The sequence below is a fragment of the Cottoperca gobio genome, chromosome 24, assembly GCF_900634415.1.
Source record: "Cottoperca gobio chromosome 24, fCotGob3.1, whole genome shotgun sequence".
NCBI classification, from domain to species: Eukaryota; Metazoa; Chordata; class Actinopteri; order Perciformes; family Bovichtidae; genus Cottoperca; species Cottoperca gobio.
The window spans coordinates 17,711,346-17,735,349 of NC_041378.1; the positions used below are offsets into that span (position 1 = coordinate 17,711,346).

General features: G+C 36.5%; 1 protein-coding gene across 1 annotated transcript; it reads right to left on the minus strand.

Annotated features, from left to right (window-relative positions):
* Positions 1 to 184: 184 nt before the first annotated feature.
* Positions 185 to 19,123, minus strand: adgrf3b (adhesion G protein-coupled receptor F3b). The gene is made up of 20 exons (XM_029425882.1): positions 19,073 to 19,123; positions 17,243 to 17,308; positions 16,793 to 16,864; positions 14,620 to 14,680; positions 14,366 to 14,378; positions 13,171 to 13,317; positions 10,974 to 11,126; positions 10,768 to 10,826; positions 10,604 to 10,662; positions 9,514 to 9,638; positions 6,947 to 7,177; positions 5,765 to 6,007; positions 5,459 to 5,602; positions 5,097 to 5,284; positions 4,099 to 4,284; positions 2,000 to 3,301; positions 1,553 to 1,594; positions 1,287 to 1,316; positions 1,128 to 1,198; positions 185 to 688 (listed from the first exon to the last, which is right to left on the minus strand). The coding sequence occupies exons 4-19, from the start codon at positions 14,671 to 14,673 to the stop codon at positions 1,136 to 1,138; spliced, it is 3,039 nt and encodes a 1,012-aa protein (XP_029281742.1). The 5' UTR covers positions 14,674 to 14,680; positions 16,793 to 16,864; positions 17,243 to 17,308; positions 19,073 to 19,123; the 3' UTR covers positions 185 to 688; positions 1,128 to 1,135.
* Between the last annotated feature and the right edge of the window lie 4,881 nt (positions 19,124 to 24,004).

Below are 24,004 nucleotides of genomic sequence, written 5' to 3' on the forward strand. Positions count from 1 at the left end.
AATAATGTTTTGTGTCCTAACTGTTTGATTTGTATGAAACAAATAATCCGATGAAGTCTGCTAAATTAATTCTGTTGAAAAATTATAGTTTGGATTGAATCTTCTGAATCATGCATCGTATAATCATATTTGTTGTCTTTATTTCAATATATATTTTTAGGTACACACATAGGTTACAGTTCAAGTCAAGTAGTGTACATTTACAGACTTTTAAACAAAATGATCAAACCAAGCCAAACTTAACACACATCTATGTTCTATATACAGTCAGCTCAAACTGGGTGTACAGAATGCACAACATCAAATGAAGTGGTTCGAGTCAGCATGGATCTAAAGCCTCTCCTTAAAGTGATAATTCAATATTGTATTTCACTTCTTTGGCACTTATAATGCAAATGGAAATAAGCTCTATCTGCTTTACCCTTAAGATAACAAATGTATGCATTAGTTCATCCTCAGCTGAGGGTGATAACCATCAGTGCTAATGCTACGAATAATAATAATAATAATAATAATAATAATAATAATAATAATAATAATAATAATAATAATAGTAAAGCCTATCAAGTCAATAAATATTTTCAAAACATCAGTGTTCTATTTAACAAAGTTTAGAACTTAGTTTGAGGACTGTAGCTACAAGTGAGCCGAGACTCATGGCATGAGTTGCTGTGTCCGTCTCCACAATCTGAAATGTAGAAATGAAATGAATGAAAGTATTTAGGATGTTTATACACTTCAAATGTTCTGCTTTCATGTGGCACACAAGTCACATGTTTGATGAGGGTCCGGGCCTGAAGACATCTACAGAACAATTTTGAATCATAGCGCCATGTAGTGGCAACTGGAAGTTACAGCTGCTGTAGTGCAGTTTGGAGACTTCAAACCTTAAGAAGCTGTATTTTGTTTGGTGAATCTAACAGTGTACTGAAAGTAAAGTAACTACTTTGGTTAACTTAAATACAGTTTTGATTAAATCAGAGGTTTAGTAGGTTTTAAGATAGTAAGTTAGTGTTGCACGGTAAAAATGCTGATGCAGCAATTTTTTAAACTGTGTCATTGAAGATGCAGCAAATGCATGGACACAAGTAAAAAGGAGACTATTAATGGCATAATATTAGATTTACCTTGGTCTTTATTTATCTTTTGTGGTTGACGTCAAATTCTTTGTGCTATCACTTTTTCCTTTGGATTTTGCCTGAGGGTAGAATGAAATGGAATTATGATGCACATTTCCATCATTTTATGGTGTATTTCTGGTGTGTTTTCTTTATTGGTAAACTTACCATTATGATCTTAACCACTTCGTCTCGAACCTGTTAGTAGATAACACAAATAGCTTTATAAATTGGGCAGATGGTAAATACTAAACAACATAACTATTGGAAAATGTTTTGGGTACCATACATCAAATCCAGGCTTCCCATAGCATAGGTAAGAATTCCCTGCTTATGACCACATGACATTTGAGCGATTTTCAATAAAGCAATAAACATATTGACATGGAAAAAGCATGAGAGACATCTTCCTGGTGATAAAATGGCAAACGCACCTTCTTCTCTGCAAAACACCCTGTTATCAGAAGGAAAAGGCCCTGCAAGAGAACAAATGAAGTGCAACATTTTATTTTTATGTAGGTACTGTTGTCTCGAAAATAATATTGAATGCCACATTTTGGGTGTGTTATGCTAGTAGTAGCAGCTAATGTAGCCTTAAATTGGTAGCCTCACGCTGCGATGAGTAGCAGGCAAAATATGTCTAATCAGACTTTTTTTAACATATGCAGTAGTACGCCTCAAGACATTAGACGTGAAGGTGGAGTTCCCCTATAAGTTAGAGGGGGCTGCCAACTTCCCAGTAAGTGCAGTATACAGATTAAATACAGGTTCAATTTGGGGAAAAAAACACTGGTATTAGTTTGGGAATCGGTATTGTTACTAGAGCTGAGGTATTGGAATTGGTATTGGGAGAGAAAGGTTGGAGTTATCCTGTAAATTACCTGGAAGGAATTGAGGATGGTAAAGCTGTAGTTAGCCACCATAAACATGTGATTGTCCCCGTCCAATAAGAGCAGAGCAAAGCCAATAATCCAAGTTCCTCCAAAGACAGGTGTTAGAAAGAGCACGACTTTAAGGACACTCTTGATTGCCTCCTTGTCTACCTTGCTGCTGTCAGCAGCGGAGGACTTCACTAGAGTAAGAATGACGACCATCATGGAAAAGATATTTGTCAAAATAATAGTTCCCACAGGAAGGAGGAAAGCATGAATGGAACCCTCCAATAGTTTTTCAAAAACTAGCCAGCATGTGTCCTTATTATAGTAGGGCCTGTTGGTGTATTTGCAATACACATAGCTGGATCCCACTATTAACATTGGGAAAACATAGCCTACGATGCTGGATAGAAGCATGAAGACTCTTTTCCTCAGCGGGCTGAAGACGAAGATAAGCTGATGGACAAGCATGACACTCATGCACAGCATCCAGTTGAACATGGCCAAGAAAAACAGGTGTTTGCATATTGTCAAAACTAGGCACCAGGTTTCACTGAGTTTGTCAGGATAGGTGGAAGCCAAGAAACTGCAGTCAGCGAGCAAGAGGAACACTGCAATGTTCACTATAGTTGTGTGACGGAAATATGAAAGCTTGGATTTGACCACAGCCGTCCACACTAGATACTCAATGATGAGGAAGATCAGCAAGGAGCAGATGGACACAGCCAATCCCACATTTGTAATGATATCTAGTTCAACAGTAGATATATCAGCCTTTGCCATGAGGACAGAGAATGCCGTCAGGTGAGTGCATTCGCAGACTGTGTGGTTACCAACACTAGTTTTGAAACTGCATCCCACAACTGACCAATCATTGTTTGCGGCATTCCAGAAGACGCACATAGGTTTCTCTGATTTCTGCTTCTCCACGGGGAATTTCAGACTAACGTTTAACGGTGAAAGAGTTCTGTTCTGCAGTGTGACCGATACTAAGAGGCTGGTAGGGTACGTTTCGCCGATGTTGTTTCTTAATCTATTCGTTAGATTTTTCACAGCAAGAGTTTTTTTTATTCCAGGGAGCTCGTACAGATTCACGTCGATGCCAAACACAGTGTCATTGCAGTAAGGACCAAAGCAGAATTTGAGATCTAAATTTTGAGTGAGGAATCCTCTGCTCTTCTCGACCTTGATATTCTTCACCAGACCCTCCACAGACTCAAGGTATAGTGATGACATATTCTGAACCTTAGATTCATTAACCCCATTCCAGTCGTTCTCCAACATATTGCTTGCTGTGGCAACAAAATCCTGAAACAGAAGAATGAAAAAAGCACATTTTTTATAATTTAATGTATTAGCTAAATAGAGAAGATCAAAATCCAATACTTCCTTGATTGTGATATGTGTTGTCTATCAGACTATCTATTGGATCAGACTCCAAATGAACAGAATAGGATTGAGATCTGGGCCAAAAAAAGAGAGACATCCGGGACATCCCTAATTTGATCTTTGGGTTAAAGCCTTGTGTCTCAAAAGTGGTCATTTCTGAGAAACTATCCAACACAACCTAAACCTAACCACAATGTGGAGAATATTTTATTGTATTTGGTTAAATAGCCCAGGCAAGGTAGCCAAAATAGTTTTGCCTACAACCAGCCCACATCCAATACATTTAGTTGCCTGGCTGAGAATCACCTTCAGGTAGTAGATTTCTTAAAAGCTGTATTAATTGGACTGAAGTTAGCTTGAGAGCTAAAGCAGATTCACATCCTCAAAAAAAATCCCCCGAAATCTTTCTTAGCCCATAGAGGGCAATATGTGAAAATGATACAGCTTTAGAGGGTATAAAGCTTCATGAGAACTTCACCTGTATTACTTCGAAAGTGCACATTTAAAACATAACCTATTAAAGTAAAACTGCACATTTTGACCAAATGTTATTTTTCTTTTAAAGCCTTTAACCATCTGTTATCCCATGCCAATTCCAAACTGAGGAGGGCTACAAAATGTAGTTGAAGTGTTGTTTCCAAGTTTAAGCATGCACCTTCAAGCTCAAAACTTCACATGTATAACAGTACAAGTAATAATAATCAACAGTGGCTTACATTCAAGACACCCTCTTGCAAGGGAGTATCCAATGATGCTTCTGCCATCACGTTAAGAATATTGATGGAAGCAAAAATGTCGGCCGTAGTGTCACTGGTATTATCATAAGATGTAGAGCTGTTCTTAAGTCCTGAAAATATATCGTTGGCGATCTCAGGGGAAGTCCCTAGTCCCTTCTGGAAGTTCTAGAAACCAAAAAAGAAAGTGACAATGTACTGTACAGTGTACACACACATTTAATCCCCTCCCAAAATGTTGATGGGGTCTGGGGATAGGGAACAAATTTTGACCTTGAAATTATGAGGCTCCATCTGCGATCTCAGTGGTTTTGAGATACTCAGGTACAAAAAATGTTCATATCCCAAACAGAAAAACTGATATAAAATAACAGGCATACTAAAGGAACTCTAAATATATAATATTTAAAGTTCAATCACTTTTTATAGGAGGTTTTAAAGATCAAGTGGACCAGAAGAGAAGCATCTAATTCTGAGGAGTTATAAGATGTTTAGAGTTAGAGTTAGAGTTAGGGTCATATCATTACAATATTCCAGAATTAGCTGGCTAGAAACATGAATTTAACTCCTACATATAACAAATGCGGCCTCCATTGCAGTAATTTGAGTTACTTATAATACCATTAAGCATGGTAAAAATACACTATTCACCAAGTTCAAACACTTTGTGACATTCATTATGTTTTAGATAAAGCCATGAATTGTAAGTAATATTTAAATGATCTTGTAAACTAATTTAACCCCCAGTCTCAGAGCACTGAGGTGATGAGGTAAATAGACAACATTGATATACCTTGTATCTTGTATACTTTCCAACCACTTATTGGTCGTCTGCAGGTAGAACATTATATAGCCAAGTTTTTGGGCAAATAATGTATACAAGCCAAAATAAACTTACTCAAAATGGTAAAAACTAAGAATATTGCCACATGAATAAAACAAATCAGTATCAAAATCCTGATCTGTAATGCCACACTCACTACTGCAACATTGGCAATGTTGTTCAACTCTTCGCTGACGCAGGAGTGGAACACGTCCTGCCATGTAGTGCCTTTACAAGTGCGTGACTCAAAGCCCACCCTGCCCACCGCACATGTATATTGAATCACTGTGTCTCCGTCTGGGGTCTTTGGCCAAGTATCTTCTTCATTGCAATATTCTTCACCGTCTTGGAGAAAAATATAGGAAATCATTGGCTGATGCAAGAGACATTGCAAATACATGTAAATACAAACAAAGAAATACAGTATTCTGACAACGTGAGAACAATATACATAAGACTAGTTGAAAATCAAAGAGATTTAATTAAAATCATTTATAATTTTTTTAAAGAATCAGTTACCGTAAATTACTGGGATAATGAATTCTGCTGTTTTCTTTTGTTTCTTTGTGTTCTTAAAAGTGACACAAACACTATGTGCCTCTGCGATTGTCTTGCAAGTGACAGACATTTTCAGAGTATAGGTCAGTTTATCTGCTGTAACAGCTGTAAAGAAAGATACATTTTAGTTTTAGGGTTAGATTTGTGGTTGTGGAAATGTGTGCATTTTGCAGAAATATTGTGATTTTAAATTTGCATTGATGTAATCAACTAAAGTAACGTTTTATGCTACAGCTAGATTTGTGAGATACTGTAGGTTTGTCTTACAATTGTAGTCTTCACCAGTCATCGATTTGTTCTTGTAGCTCCACGACACTATAAATTTCTCTGAGCTCTTTAGGATGGTGGCAGAGACCTCGATAGGAACACTTTTAGTGCTCCCCTTTCCCGAACAGTCTGCAACAAGAGGCTTGCTGTTCATGGTGATTTCCTCAGGCAGCAATGCCACCCTCAGTTGTGCCTTGGCTGTGTGCCTGATTGACCCACGAGTGAATCCACACTCGTATGAGCCTGCAGGGAACATGTGGACAAATTCACACTGCAGCTGTAATGGGCTGAATATGACATTTCCCCTCAGATCAGATCAGAAGTGTCAACAGCACACTTGTCTTGAAATTAAACAACTCCATAAACAAAAGTATCAACATTTAAAGTATTGGTTCTGCAGAAAAATGATCTCTGTGACTGATATACTATTATGTATGCAATTATAAAATTGTTAGCACTGATGCATTAATCTGTAAGCAGTATTTTACTAGCTAGTTTTAACATAGGGGTGCCCAAAAGGTCAGTTCAGGGTAGATCGCGCACTGTTAAAAATATATATATGTATATATATCCCGACACACACACACCTACAGAAAACCCTTTGACAAGTTTCCACAATAGCCCATTTCATATTAAGAAAATACCGAGCTGGGGAACATCTTTTTCAGGTTATAGAGCTGGGATACATAGGACAATGGAACTTAGGACCGCTCTTGCACACTCAGTGTTGTGTTAGCATGTTAGCATTACTGTAAGGATCGGAGTATAGCCAGCTCTTTCATATGTTGAGTTGTGGTGATGGCAAACGATCAGACTATCAAACCGTACAGCAATGAGTAGTCCTTTGCTTACAATTCACATTCCGAACAATACTTTGTGATTTGAAGTACACTGTGAATAACGTAAGGAGTCATGGAGTAACGTAGGGAGTACTCAATTCACAGATGGGGCTAAGCAATAGCTAACATTTTAAGTGCCGCCCACAGAGATAATGCATCAATTACATTACCAGTACAGTAACTGGCAGCCAGGATCAACAATGCATGCCCCTTGGAACTAATGTAGGTGGCGCTATAAATATAATAAAAAACCTTCCTTATGGTAAAGATTTGGCCAAATAAGTACACAATTTGTACATAAGTACAAGTCAAAAGACAGAATATATCTTAGATTTGTACTCGCCTGCCCAGATGCTTGTCACATTCTCGAGTGTGATTTCAGTACAAGACTTGTATTCGTCTGTGGTACAGTTGTCGTTCAGTCTCACCACACTGCCGGGGCCGAGCTCAACGTGCTCATTCTTCTTGCTTATGTTCCAGCCAGCAAGATCTGTCTTCTCGTCAAATGTGCATTTCAGTACTGGCTTAGACATATAGCACATAATATTCTTTGGGGACTCTATGGTGACCATTCCTGTGTGAAGAAGGCAATATAAATACACAGCAATACAGTAGTTATGCTAGAAGTAGGAGGTACAGCCTTTCACTGTCTGTCCATCCATTTGTGAGTCCCTACAATCCGTCTATCCAAGACTGGTATGATCCAAGAAACCTCAATGTCCTTGTCCAATCTCCATGATGGACAAGGACACTCACTCGCCTCAGTGAATTATGATTGTATGTTTAGTGACTACTTTGACCAAAAACTATTCATCTTAAAAAACTGCGTAAAGCATGAGGATTAACTCTTTACATTTTGTCGAATTTGCACAGAATATATCTTTTAATTTATTATGTAGATACATCCAGGCTCCGAAGTGGATAAACATATTGGCCTTACAATTTTGCTTTTGTTACTCCAACATTAGCCCAAATTAAGTTTAAAGAACTCCAAAATCATCAGTTTATTGTCCTACATTGTAGGGTGTGACCCAACGTGCAAAGAGCAGCAAGTAATATGGTCACACTAGCTAGAATGGCAGCGGATCGTCTCCGGAAGGGTTAGCATAGAAGATCAAGAGATGAGTTTGTAACAAGTGTTAGATATTTATTGAATAAGGCTTAAATGGAGATGCTAACTTACTCTAAACATCCATGATGACAAATCTTTAAAGTCTGTTCCAAAGACATTCAGTGTGTTTTAATGCACTTAAGTAACCAGGTTTCTCCAGTAACCGGACTCCTTTTCCATAATCAGGTTATTGAATTAGATAAACTAGATTTTTCCCCATGTGGATTCCTACTGAAGAGCACATATTTCTTTTTCATGCATACATGTTACCAAGTTTTACAAATATGAATCATAGGCTGTATAAAATATGGACCTATTCTCTGTGACGTCACCCAATAGGTTTCTGTAGAGCCTGAGTGAAGCTCAATTAGTGTGGCTCCGCCCATTGTCGTTTTAATTTAACTCCCGGCTAATCCAAAAAAATTGGCAAAGATTTGCCTCGTAGGTGGAGTTCAGGCGGGCCCAGGTGACGCAGCAGAGCAGTCAGTTAGCGACTAGTGACCTGTACGCCACCCACCTGTCACTTATAGCGGCTACACCCTTAAATATGCACAACTTTAGCCTTAATATCATTTAAGAGGGTGAGTTATATAAACATTTTAATTTAAATTAGCTATAGCCTAGAGACCAACAGTGTTTTTTGTGTGAAGCTGTAACATTTTAAAAAACGTTTTAACATGGGGGTCTATGGACTCGCTCTTGGAGCCATATGAGGAACTGCAGTTTTTTGCACTTCCACATAGGCTTCACTGCTCAGCCCCAGAGGTTAGTATGAATGAGAAGGACAAAGACTATGGACAGGGGAAGTTGTGCTGTGAAAGAAGAGATAATTACCTCCATCCTCATATTCAAAAATAATAATTCCATCCAAAGTCCGACTAAAACTGAAACACAGGAGTAGCCTCCAGAAGTCTAAATAAGTCTGTATTCCCCAGCTGAACCTTTGGCTATTCATACAATTAAGTCTGTCTGTACTCCCAATGTATCGTGAGTCTTCTACGATACAGATAAATGGCAACAAATAACAAACTAAATAATAATTTATATAATTTAAAATAATTTATAATTAGCATAGTTAAAATAATTAAAACACAGTATAACGTACACACAGATTTCTTCAGTTACTTGCGTAAACTGGTTTCTTTAGTAACCTGGTTTCTTTGGTAACCTTGGTTTCTTGAGTGCATACAAATGTACTGAATGTGTTAGAGGATCATCATTGTGGTTTCCATCTGAAAGAAATACAGCAGATTGTGGTGCAGTGATGATGTATTTTTGTAGGCCGATTTAAAAGTAATCATCGCTCTTTGGATCATTGCATAAAATATGCTGTGTGGCAAACTATTTATACTATTTATGATAATCTCCACATATTACCTCCACTTTTAAGATTTTTGAAGCGTAAATGCCATCGTCTGAAGTAAAAAGCTAACATTAGGCTATAAACTAAGTACACCACGGTCGCATGACTTCACGATTTAGGACACATTAGAAGCTAGACATTTACGAGTGTGGTATTTACTGACGTATTTTATGTGGTAGAATAAAACATTAACATCTCATAAGCTTGTGTTAACCACAGACCATATTTCAGGTTTCTAACAAACAAAACATTAAATGACACCATTGACTTTGAGGCAAGGGAACCAGAAGTGCTAAACTTGAACTCATTTCCTGGTTTTAGGACTGATTCCTACACCACTGTAATGAGAGCATGCACTACAACAGCTAAGAAATATAGTTACAGAGTCAACATGATCTGAATGATAGACAATAAACAGCAACACTTTCATACTGACCAAGAGTCTCCAGCTGAATTAGAGCTCCAAGTATGCTTTCCCCTTTCACCCTAATTTCTTCAAGTTTCAATGGCGTAAATTTGACGGTGACAGCTGCCTCAAAGTCAGCAACTGTGTTGTCCAGCCTTTAAGATTTAGAAAGGATCCATGAAAAGATAATTGGTTAGTGAGAAAATATCTGTTTGTATTTGTGATTAAAGTAATTTGAGATTTGCAACTGAAATGTTTTGCCAATAACCAGGTGCGATCACTGACAAACCTGGCTTCTTAATGATTATATGCAGTAGCCCATGCTCATTTTTAAGGTATGTCCAGACAGAATTCCTTTTCTGCTGCAAGGGTCCAAAGACAGAGGGGGCCGTATGCTGTACAGATTGTATAACCCCTTGAGACAAATTCATGATTTGTGATATTGGGCTATATAATTCAAATTGACTTGACTTGACCTCGCTTTATTTCTAGCAAACTTGACTACTGGAATATTGTCAAACCTCATCAGGCACTCTCCCCCTTGATATTTTACTCTAAACTCTCCCATTTTCCATCTTGTATCTGTTCATCCATGAGTTGGAGTTATAAAACCTTTGGATACCTGCAATTGTTGATATAATTGTTGAAACATTTTCATCCCGCACAGATGTATAAGTCTATGTATACATTTGTCTTCAATATGCCCCAGGCAAAATCCCAATTGTAAATCTATAATTGTTTTCCAGGCTGAGGTTGGTTTTCATTTTAGATATGCTGTAGTCTTGGTTTTGCTGAACTGGTGCCTCCCGTATTTTCTAAGATAAGACTAGGGCTTGATTTTACAGGATTTGACAAGAGGCTTGGAAATGTGAGGTCACTTAACTTTTGGTCACTCTTAGATTATAATTATGAAGTAAAGGGTAAACACACCCATCTAGCAAAGACATGCATGCATGAACTGAGCCTCTCAAGCAGTGCATCCTTGCAGTTGTACAGCTCCCATTAAAACTCTACCTATCAAATTCTTCAGGTCACAAATAGTTAAAGGCACAGTTCATTTCAGTCCAAGTTCTTCTTTGATAAAAAAGAAATGACACGTAAAATCTTCAAATTACAATACCTGTGACCGGTTACATTCAGGTACTGAAAGCCATTCAGTTCTCCAAAGTTATATGCAAGCTTTAAAAAGAAAGAGCATTAAATCAGTTATACTTGACGTATTATAGTGACAAAAATCTTCAAGAATGTACATATGTATACATTTGTGATAAGAGCGATATATACCTTTTCATTTTTAGAATCGTCCCAGATTTTATTCAATATAGCTGATCCAGTGATTAGAACTGTCGATTGCAAACATTATCATTAGTTTTTGCTTTGATATTAACAAGAATATTTGTCCATATGTCAAAAAGTAAAGTATATGAATAAAATCAAAAAAACCATTTTTACCCATTATGTCACAATTTGTCACACATCAGGACTGTTACCTTTGACTTTGGCAATGCAGAGTGGTGTGATGTGGGACACGTTTTGTGTGCAAGAAATTTCGCGGCAACAGTTGTACGTGTAGCACACTATGTTGCTCCAAACGTAGCCGGTAGAACAGTTGCAAGTGGATTCATCTCCAAGAATCAGGCACTCTAGAAAGAGAAGCCCAATCTTGGTTTGGTCACAATTGATAGACAGTTACCTGCCTAAATAAGTAAACAATCCAACAATTTACAGCACATCTTGATTCTAATGTTGCTAAACTCCAATTGAAGCATGGAAATATATGACATTGCCTTTATCTAAATAAGCCCCACCCACATTAAACCAACTGTGTGAAGAGCACAAAACAACGGTTGATTTTGGTTTGTAAATAGACATATAGCCCAATGGTTTCCCACAGAATCACATCCGTTTACTATAATGAACTTTGATGATAGTAAAACAAAAAAAAATCTGAAAGAATTTGGTGAAATAAATGTGTTCTTATTAATTTTTTTATAGCATTGTAAGTGCAGCAAAAGGCTTTTTCTAATTTCTTCAAGATAAATAAATGCAAAACACTGAGTGTCTAACAGGAAGGTGTTACCAAACCAGAAACTACTGCAAAGAAACACCACACCTGGTCCTGTTTGACAAAGCAGGACTAGTGGGTTGACCAGCTGACTAATGCGGCAGGCATTCAGGATTACACATTAAAACATATGACAGAGCCAACTCTGAACTCTGACCAATCAGATGTGAAGAAAAAATGCAGTTACCATTAATTTTGGTATTTACTAACTGTATTATGTTCAGCTTGATTGCTGCATTTTAAATTGTATCACTGTGCTCCATTTTGTATAACTTTTCATTAAACAACTTATTAAACTAATACTTTTTACTTTAGCAATAGATTAATTACAGAGAGGTAATTCATTTTTTATTTATCTCAAGAAATATGCTGCCCTGGATTTGCTAATGTTACTTTTGATTGCCGATTTGCTACAAACTCTTCCCCTTTCACATGCACAAGCTCACAGTTGGATTGGTAAACCTTGAGTTAACAGAGTGTTGGTAACTAGCTTTATTGGACTAGTTGTTCAGGACATCTAGGGGCGGTTTCACAGACAGATCTTAGTTTAAGACACTCATGGGAAGTGGCCATATTCATAGAATTGCACTTTATAGTTGGCATGGGCAGCAGCATCAGGGAACTTTATATAAATACTCCTCAATTCACAAATGCCTTGTAGACTTTGTGAACTATTCTACAAATAGTTGCTTCACTGACGCCACACAAATCACCAGCTTTCCGATGAAAAGTTCCAGTTGCCAAAAACTTGGTGCGAAGTGGGTAAAGGCCTTCCTCTTTGAGACAAGGAGGAAATACCTGGGGTCTTCAATGTTTTTTAGGCCAAGGACCCCCAAACTGGTGTAGGGGGATGTGAATGTGCAAAAAAAAATGGATTTAAGCAGAGGTTAAATTTGCCTCCTTGAAGGATTCATTTAGGATTCAATTTAGTCCTAGAGTAGCTCTAATCCTCCCTCTTGCAACCACTTTAGTTGAATCCAGAACAAGCTAAATCTAGGAATATTTTAAAATGAGTCTGTGCAGGTAGTTTAGAGTTAGAACAGTTTAAACAGGCATTTTAGTCTGGGACTAGGTTTAAGCTCTGTCTGTGAAACCGCCCCCTAGTGTTCGGTTAAGATACTACTATCAACTATCTGTGTACTTTTCTCATGTTCGGTGTTGGCCCAAACCCATGCTTGCTGGCTATCATTTTCCCAGCATGTGTTTAACTGATAGGGCTGAAGATACAGCAAACCTCTAGTTAAAACTGTGGGGTTTAGTGGACAAATGAAAGACCTTTGGGAAAACAGCTGTAGTTAGCTCTTGTTGGATTTTTGAAGTTGTGCATAACAGCTCCTATAGTCCTCTACATGTTTCCTAGCATTCCTAAATGAGCGTCCCAATGTGAAACTTTGCATAAGCAAACTTACTTTCAACCTTAACTTTACAACATTGATAGCTGATTAATATCAGCTATTTCTTATGGCAGGTTATTGGCTATTGAGTATTCAATGAGTCTTTATATTGCTGAAATGTGGATTTGTTTCACATTACAATAACTGTGTAGTGAATGATGAACTGTATTAAAGAAGAACTGTTTGAAATAATAATTAAAGAAAGAGGTAAGTGCTTTAGTACGATACCTGCTATGAGTTCACTGTGTGAGAGGTTCGCTGTCGTGGATCCATTTTCCAGGCTAGTAATGTCGTTCAAAGCTATCATGATGGTGTTGGCCTCCAGTGTGATATTACTTCCCACCATCAGCTCAGCAATGTAGTTGTATTCAACATCTGCATGAGATATTTTTATGTGTTATCTTTTTGTATATTTAGCAACTCGGTTGAGTTGAAAAGGGATTTAATGCATACAAAAGCACCTTGACTGAAGTTGTTGAGATGTGATAGAACCAATATAAACTAGGCATACGATATACTTAACTACATGGTACATTACAGTATTTCACTTTGGAATTACATGATTGAATGCTTTAAATATACATTTGTAAGCGGTGGATTTACAATGCGGTAAACACAGAAAAATAAGGACGATGCTCAATAACGAAAAAGAAACACTGCAAATTCAGATTTTGCAAGAAATGCAAAGTTGGAGAACTGCTGAAAACATAGAGAACATTATTATTATTATTACATTATTAAATGGTAAAATACTAACAAATAAAATAAAAAGGAAAACAACCAAAAAGGTGGTTAACCTTATGACTAAAATCACTTAATTGTATTCACAGATGTACTCTTTCTTTCTACATTTCAAATACATTTACATTACATATATATAATTTGCAGAGTCTATATTGAAAGTTTGTACTTGTATATTGTATATTTTGCATATCCTTTATGATAAATAATTAACATGACTACATCATCTAAATTTAATTTCAGACACATCAGAAAATGACGTTCATGTGTTTATACAACCAGTTTTCCTTAACCTCGATGGAAAACGTCACAAGGTCAAGGAAAGGAAGGACAATTAATAAGGACTTAGGATAAGACAACCGGGTGCTAAGAGAATCCAAATGCATTTACACTAGGCTAGGTAAGTATGCTTTAAATGTTGCTGCCCAAAGGAATTGTGGGACGGCATTCCTTTCGTAAAGTATGGTCCAGTATACCCAATGCTAAAGCAGACAAGAAAGGAAGCGTTTCCTTGGCATTTAGAGATTTCAACCAGCTCTTATGATGGCTTTGATACTTCTGAGTCAAAGCTAAAAAGATGATTCAACCGCAGCCCAAGCCTTTAATCCTGGCACAATTTGTGGAAGTTTTCTGCCGTATTTTACTGAAGCGGCCTAAATGACAATGTAGCCGAGCGACTCACCTGCTGAAGAGACCTGCAATGGCAAGAACAGACAAACAACGATTAGTCTGTCACGGGGTAATTCAATGTTATGTAAAATCAAAACAAAAACATTTGATCTTTTTAGCATGCCAAATAAACATGGTTTAACTTGCAAAGAAATGTTTTGTTAGTGAATAAAATAGTGTATACAAACAAAACTCCGAGCTATGTGCATTGAAATACAATATTAGAATACAAAAATGTATAAATATTTAACTGAGAAGTATTTTTACCTGATAGTAGATTTGCACCACTCCAATCAGAAAAAGAATCACCTTGTAATACATTGTTACGCTGGTGTAAAACAGAAAAAAAAGGAAAAAGGTATTAGCAGCAATTAAGGAACAATGTGACTGAAAATGCATACATCCAAAAATGCACATACATATACATATACATGTATGACTTACATCTTCTAAACTCATAAAATAATGTCCGGTGCACAATGATCTCAATGTCTGCAGTCTAATCATCAGAGTTAACTTATATTTCTGTTGACCCCACAACCTTTTCCTCCAATGTCTTTTCCACTTGCACTAATAAAGTTTCTGTATTGGACGCTCCATTAGTTTTCCTCTCGTGCTACCCTCAGATGTAGATGTCAATTTAAGACTTGTATTCTAGCACACATCCAGCGGACACGGAGCAACATTATCATTCATTTGGAGTTGTGTTTCTGACCAACAAACACATTTAAGTTCGACGTTCATTATCGCTCCAGCTCGGCTTTGATCTTTGACAACTTCGAAGGAAAACATCTGGCTCTTTAGCTAGTGCTAAATATTCCACTATGTTAATTAGCTAGTAGCTCATTTTTCCGCTGTATGGTGCTGGGCAGGTTTTGTACAGTGGGTTTATTAGAGTTTTGTTTACCAAAAACAACTGTCTGCTTCTGCTGGAAGCAGCGTTGAGGAGAGCGGTGAGAGTGAAACAAAGTTACCGGTTGTAAAACCATAACAGTGAGCTGAAAGACAATAAAATGCTCAGAGCTGAGCCGAGGTGAAGAGTAGAGCGCAGTGATAATTATCTGCAGGTTTGTCAATATGAGTGACAATAGGAGTGAGTTAGGAAATACACATAATACTTGTAAGTCATGCTTTTCAATATTGTGTGAAAACACCACCTGTACCTGTGAAGGTGAGACATTACAAGCAAAAACATATTTATTTATATACACTGGTCAATTTTGAGATTTTGGGCTATTTTGCTTCAATAAAATGTCTTCAAATTAAATTTTCAAAATTAGAATTGGACAATGACTCATTTACATATTCAAACATAAAAATTCAGAAAACTTGAACTACAATTTTTGTAATGTAAGTAATCAACTGGTGAAATGGTGAAATCTATTACTTTACAGGTGAATAGGGTAAACAAAAATAGTGTCTTTCAAAATGTATGGAATTTTACAATACATATCTAATAAGGCTGTTTTATTAATATTAGTTTTTAACTCATACTCCAGAAATCTCTTTTAACCTGGCTTTTTCCACTCTTCAGATTTTTATTCTGGAAATGTATGTAAATTAGCACATAGTAAGATAATTCCTCATTTGCATATTTAAACATACACTTTCAGAAAACTTGCTATCCCAAAAGTAATCAACAAGAGAAGTGTCATTAAGATATCTACTAAACAATATTACAATGTTTGTATGTAATGTGCTGATGTAAGCCATTCCAGTCTGTTCTCACAGTATTCAATTTACAATAATCTTTCTGTAATGTTTGTGTGTTGGCTGTTTATTAACATGTTTATCTTGAAACTGTCACAACACTCTTCTTAGCAGCTATCTGTTTTTCCTTCTCAAGTAAGAGAAGCTCATATTTTAGCTTGGCAAACATGTTTGAGCCACTTTGAATTTGGACTATGAATACAATGAACACAAACAATGAGTTATTGCTTTTCCCTGCTTGTTGTAACAGTGCACTGCCCACAACAGTGGTGCTACACAAGCAGTGTGGTCAGAGGCCAGTTGATGCGGTACAGGTCGTACCACCTCATTTTCTTGTTGTGTTAGGACATGGCTTCCTTTTAGCCATTATTACACTGTGGTTATACAACACTGGACCATATTGCACCCTGGCATGTGCAAAGATACAGTAACAACACCTACAAATCCTAATGTGCAAATACATTAACCTATAACAGTTGGACTCAATAACACATCGATGTTATACCCATTATAATTATTATTTTTGAATCTTACAATGCCCATTTTTGTTATAAGCGTTGCAAAGTTCACAAAAGTACACTTCTAATCTTTTATATTTCTGAAAGAATCTGCAGAGCATTACTCAACATTACCTCAATGTTTGAATAGCGACACAGTGAAGCTGCTTTCAGTCAGTATGAGCAGAACCATTTTCCAAATTAATATCAGAGTAAATCACCCGATCACTTACTCGGATTCTTCGCAGCAGTCACCTTTTCATGTAAGTAGAGAAATCTCCATAAAATACGAGTTAGCATTTGGCCTGTGAAAGAGTACACTTACTGTTAGCAAAATACTGGTTGGACTGTTCCTTATTATTCGTTGCAAGAATAACATGTACATTTTTACACCTAAAGGTAAAGCATTTAATTATGACTTTTAAAAAGGCTTAATGTTTCTATAGCAATACCGAGGAGAGCTGTCAAATTGAATCAAAACAGTGGGTTTGAAAATATATATAAGACTTTGTGGAAGGATTTAAAGATTGTCAGACATATGTTTTCATATATGTGCATGTGAGGTTCTATTTACACCATTATAAATAATACTGTCTATAATACAGTGCTACGTAGTGAGATCCAGCCTCTGTAAAGATCTCATCTCTCTCACAGATAATAACAGATTTATTAAAAGCTCTTACCTTGGCTTTACACTTGGCATACAGAAAGCAGATGCTTAACCCGTCAACTTGGCTGCAGTTACATATCTATCAGGTACACATCAGAATTAAAGTCAAAGTATGTGAGCACATGTGTCAGAAAGACTGAGTTAGGCTGGGGAGGGAGGGTGTGTGTATGTGTGTGTTTGGGGTGGTGTTTGTTGTCAATGTAATTTGCATTGATGGCATGTCTCTATGCCAGCTGGACTCATCAGCGTACACGCAGAGCCCTCAGCTTTACATGGATATTTGTCTACCAAATCCAACATTCTCCTTCAGGAGGTCACACAGCAGCCGCCTGTGTCCTCCAACAACATGCGTTTGTGCTCTTTTTCAGCCTCATAAAACATCATGCTGAAGATTCTCCCTTTATTACAAAGCTCAATTTCCAATCCAGCAACAGAAGTGTGGGGTAACCAACAAACAGCCAATCACATGCCACATAGATACTCAGTGGTGGAAAGTAACTAGTTACTCCAGTAACTACTTAAATACAATTTTGAGATATTCATACTCCACTACAATTCAGAGGAACATTGACTCCACTACATTTACCTGAAAGCTACTCCTTCACCAGATGCAAATTTGTGATGAATACATTAATACATCAGTAATTATAATTCAATAATATCATATCATTTATTCTGAAATGGGCCATTGTGCACAATGAGTACTTTTACTTTAATTACGTTACATTTTGATGATAACACTTTTGTACTTTTACTTTTAAATGCAGGACTTATACATGTAAGTGAATACTTCTACACTGTGGTATTACTACTTTACTTAAGTAAAAGATCGGAGGACTTCTTCCACCTCTGTCACTGTAGTTTCTTTACAGATGAACGGGCATATGAAATACAAGACGTTGTTATACAGTAAATAGCAGTATACAGAAACAGTATATCAAATTAATACAATTAGCTCAACGTGAAATAGAGCGGTTATATGTGTCATTTTGGAGTCACTGACACAACCTGTTCTGTTGTTTTAGTTTGAGTGTTGTGGAAACATTAGGGGAGAAAAGTTATCTGTTTCTGCTTTAAGTTACGCCACACATTAGGGCAGGCAGAGGAAAGTGTTCGGAGGAGAGTTAAACTGACTCTTAATAGTGTATTTAAATCTTTATCTTTTTTGACAAGACCAAACATCAACTACTGTCTCTTGTCTAATTTTCATAAGCTCGTTTATTTACGGTGCAAACTAACAAATGACAGGTATCTGCATAGCAGCAAAAATTATGTAATGATCCTTGAAGACTTGAGCTCTGCTGTAAGTCAGCCTGTACTTTTTTTGTAAACTGTCCAATTAAACAATATATATATATATATATATATATATATATATATATATATATATATATATATATATATATACTGTGTGTGTATATATATATATATATATATATATATATATATATATATATATATATACACACACAGTATATATATATATATATATACTGTATATATATATATATATATATATATATATATATATATATATATATATACACACTGTATATATATATATATATATATACACACAGTATATATTTATACGACAGGCCGTGGTATATGCTCATTATATCACAGTTAAGGGGCGTGGTACAACCCCCTTAACTGTGATATAATGAACATATATCACAGTTATAAAACGGTTACCAAGTGTGGCAATATGAAAGAAAAATACACACTACAATTTAAATAGTTTTTATTATTAAATAATGATGTTCAAAATAAAATAGTCCCTCCGTTGCTAGCAGCTAGCGAACATATTAGACAGACAACGTTGATCGATTATTTGGTCTACCTGCTCTTCACGTAGCTCTGCATGTCGTCTTTTAGGGGCTTTTTTTTCTGGAGATAGGCACTGATCAATCCACTCCTCCAGAGTAAAGCTTTGTAAATTTGTTTCCCTTTAACACCGAATGTGTCGGCGATTGCAAGCAAAGTTTTGGATTACCGTAATTATGCCATAGTTTGCGCAATCAAAAATATTTAAACGGTTTCTGAAAGCTGAGACTCTGCGCTTTTCAGCATATATTGATTGATTACGGTAACTTCACTTACGGCCCTCCCAGAAGCCCGCGAAACAGCGCCTTTGTTCTGAGCGAATACACACACACCGTGGAGAAATAGAGCCGGAAAACAGCGGATTTAATTAAAATGGAAGCAAGACGGTATTGCGTGGTGACTTGTTTAGAACAGTGTACCAAGTCTGTAAGGTTGTACTAGGTGTGTAATTGTACTTAATCAATTAACTAACAGACGTAATTTAACAGCTGTAGCTTTTTCTCAGACGCGGAGGGATACTGACTTGTTGTGAAAAGTAACTACAATTCTACCCATGATATGCACACATTATATCACGGCTAAGAACCAATCAGATTGCTTGATTTGACATGTCCGTTTTATATATATATATATATATACTGTATATATATATATTTAGAAGACAATTCTTCAGAAATGCTAAAAGCATGCAGACAGAAAATGATATTTACTTTCACGGTGACCTCTTAAACATGACCATGTTTAATTTGTAACCAATTACAGTCAACATTTTTTTAAATATCAAACACAGGGAAAACTTATCAAAGTTGTTCTTCATTAAGTTTTCTAGAATGTTGGGATTTAAAAAAGTATGTTTTATTTTAAAATTGGGTTAGTAACAAGTGGTTTAGAGTTTTGTTGCCTCTCCCTTACAACTACTTCTACATCAGTGTTTCTTTGGAACCTAAAGGAACTTGGCTTAGTTGTAATGTAAGCTTGAGTGAGTTATGGATTGTGGATATCCTCTGGTATAGAGTCCTTACACATTCAATGTATGTATCTTTTAAAAGGAAAGGTTTTGGGACATTTGGGCCTCTATTTGCATTCTTGATGGTAGTTATATAAACAGATTGATACTGCTCTCATATTTGTCCTTTTAAAGGTGCAATCAGAATCAGAATACAATCTGGTTTTCACATAAACGGAATTTGCTTTGGTGCATTGGATGGTAAGATAAATAAAAATAAAACCAAGTATTGCAAAAATCAAGAAACATAAATATAGAATATATAAAATACAATAAAATAAAAGACAAAATACGATAAAATATGTACAATATATCTGGAATAAAATAGGAAGAACTTGTCAGTTTTAGAAGAGGTATATTTTGTGCAAAGATTTGCAAAATTGTCTGAGGAATGTGGAATGAAGGTTCACAGTAGTAAGTATAAAAAACAATATGCAATGTACACAGCTATAGCGTATGTGTAAGATATGGCCTGAATTTTAGTTTGAAACATTCAAAACACAAACTAACATTATCAACAGAATGTGAAGAGCTTACAGTTGATATTGTGTCAAAGACTATTTATTGTGTTGCAGAGATATCTACTAAAATGAGCACGCTGACTGACTAGCACCGGTCCGTCCTGCATTGTAATACCAGTTGCACAAGTAAAGCTTCACTTACACAATGTCTTTAAGAAGGTGTAGATCAGGCCATGTGGAGACCCAGACTGTGAGTGTAGGAATTCATCTCAGTCAACATTTTGTGGATATGTTGCAGCTGGATATAATGTTCCACGTTGTAAAGCCAGTGGCACTGTTGGGGAGGAATACATCATTAGGATATGCAAATCACTCAATATCCGTATAAGAACAAACAAGACACAAATAACCACAAGCTGAATAGGACAGCAACATTCATTGTGTTGTTACTGACCCAGCCTTCTAAACAGTCCTTTGTTTGATGGAGTAGAACAATAATGATTAACATATATATTTATATACAGGAGTCTCAAGCTCCTACACGTCTATTTTGAAATGTAGAACATGTGTAATATCTATGGTATGTTATTGTTAATGTATTTATGTGCCAGCAGGTTTAAAAGTACAATGTGTAAGATATGACTAGAATACAGGTTTAAAACATTGAAGAAATGAAGTAACATTATCAACAGATGTGAAGAGATGACAGTGTTGACGTCATGTCAGAGACGTCTATGTGTTGTGTTGCATTTAACACACAGATGGCTGATATCAACTATAAGCCGTTATGTTTATCGGCTCTCAAAGTTTCAGCAGTTTACTTTGCTCCAGATTCGCACATTCTTGCCGTACTTTTAATTAGGTAGATGGATGAATGGAGCTGGTGCTACAGCAGCAGGTTATCCAGGCATTGCACAGGAGTTAAAAACACAGTAAATATACATATTAACACAAGAGGAGATATTTATATACGTAGCTATGAAATACAACACACAATATGAAGAGTATTTGTGTAATTCCTTTAATAAATGATGAGTTTAGATTGTATAAACCCAGTAGTAGAGGTGAAAAGCTGCCCCCTATTTCTTTAGAGCCGGTGACCGGGTATTACACGTTACAGCTTCCGAGTGCAAGTCACTTATACACCGCTGTCAGAAATACAGACAGCTGGACACGTGATATTCAGTCAAAAACTAGCAAGTAGACAACTTTGCTAAACATAGCCACTATTTTTAATGTGGCCTCTGAACATTTTCAACCACACCTAAATACTGATGATGTCCTAAAGAGCTCTAACTCTTTTATTAGATCAGATCTAAAGACAGAGTCCACCTGTTGCTGGCAGACAAAGCTTTTTTTAGAATGTTGAAAGGGTTTAGTTTTAATCACTACTACATTTTCATTTATAACACTTATAGAAATGATATATATGCTCTTTTACAAATTCAACATATGTTTGCCAAATAGGAAAATATATATTTTAGCTGCAATATACATCAGTATTACAAGATCATTTAAAAAAAAAGAACTTCAGTCTGTTTCATATATACTGCAGCTATAATATGAGTGTGCCAGTCCATTGTAAAAAACTTGTTTTGCATAAGTATGCTGATCTTATTTGCTACTTTCACTGTGCTGCTTTGTTTTTCACCCCCAAGCTATACAAACTATATACGGAAGCCAAATAACTTTGAACGACAAAAGATATAGCACAACACACAGTACTTGTTCATTCATGTTATTCCATAGTTAATATGACATTACCGTAAACAATCTTTTAAGGCTATACAAAAGATTAGAAGGCAGTACGTAGAAGGCTTTTGATAATGTAGCTTTGCCTCTAAATCCAGGTGAGCATGCTGCTATCAGCTAAAACATGAATGACTTATTTCACTTTCCCTCATTGTCTGGACTTCATATCACCTTTCCAGTTCGAGGCACCGGACTATGAATGCCTAACATGCTTCAGTCACACATTTATTTATCTATCAAACGAAAACACTTGTTTTCTGTAACCATATCATCACTTCAGCTGAGTCGTTGATCTTCTTAACAAACCTAATTATACAATTTATAGAAATAAAAATGTATTATAGGCTCACATTGCCAAGATAATCACACGCACACGTACACACACACACACACACCCACACCACTCCCTCTCTCATCTCATCTGTAACTACACAGACGCTCCCTCACTCTCTCTGTCTCTCTCTCTGTCAGTTTTAGACTTATTTGTTAACATTAACCTCTGCAGTTCTGGACATACTCGTATTACGTTTCTGTCTATTTTAACAGTTCACAAACTCCTGCTGAAGTGGTTAAAACGTCTGCTCTTTCGTCAGATACCCTGATTGAATATTGGCCTTTTTTCTAATATGTCAGCATTAGGAGTTCAGCTCTTCTTAATAAAACACAAATGAAAGCATGTTAAGAATATACTACTACTACTACTACTACTACTACTACTACTACTACTACTACTACTACTACTACTACTACTACTAATAATAATAATAATAGTCATATTTTTATTTATATAGCACTTTTCAAGCTCAAGCACAAAGTACTTTCCAGGTAAAAGATTTAAAGAACATTAAGATGCCTATATAAGACGTGATATCCTGAGCTTTAAGTCGTTACGTAGAAACTATTTGGATGCTAGTTTTAGGGAGGCACTTAAAAGCTGCAGTGGAGTCTACAGCTCTCACACTGAGAGTAAGGCTGATCCAAAGCCGAGGGTCCGTAACCGAAAAACACACACATACAATAGAAAATGTATTAAACCCTGCTGAGGCCATGTAGTAGTAGTTACTTTAACATCCATATCACACACTACAGCTCTGAAGACTGTGCACTTGTTCCAGACTCCTGCTCAGTTGGACAGACAGACATACAGACATACAGACATACAGACATACAGACAGACAGACAGACAGACAGACAGACAGACAGACAGACAGATGGTTTGAAAGTTTGAATTGTTTGAATTCACATTACACATTACTGCTGCACAAAATGCACACAAAATATCAAGTAGCATTTGTCGTACACACACACGCACACGCGCACATACACACACATATGACAGTGACATGTTTCTAAGGGTGTATTCACATTTGGTCCCTTTCAGCCCTTCAAACAAACTCAAACCGATTAGTCAGCCACCTTTGCATATATGTGAACTCTCCAAAAGAACTCACCCATCAGAAACAAACTCGACTCAAACCTCGCTTCTAGTTCGTGTTGCGGTTTGCTTAACCTGTGCAATTATGAACACAAAACACTCTAGGTTTGCTTTGACTTTTGCAATTGTATTTTTGCCCTCTAGGCTTGCTGTAGAAAGATCCCATGCTATTGAAATGCAGAATCGTGTGAAAGTAAAACAATAACAAACTCAACAGTATTATGTGATAAAGCGCCTGTGCCAACCCTGAAAATGTCACTGAAGTAAAAGGTCTGAGCTTCAGAAGAACTATAG

Bases quoted from the DNA above. Each gene is read 5' to 3' on its own strand.
- adgrf3b (XM_029425882.1), bottom strand. From the start codon at position 14,673: ATGTATTACAAGGTGATTCTTTTTCTGATTGGAGTGGTGCAAATCTAC. The intron at 6,008-6,946 runs GCGAGTACAAAT...TGTTCCCTGCAG, and splicing joins TGTGACAAGCATCTGGGCAG to GCTCATACGAGTGTGGATTC. The intron at 1,595-1,999 runs GTAATTTACAGG...GTTCTCTTGCAG, and splicing joins CCATCCTCAATTCCTTCCAG to GGCCTTTTCCTTCTGATAAC.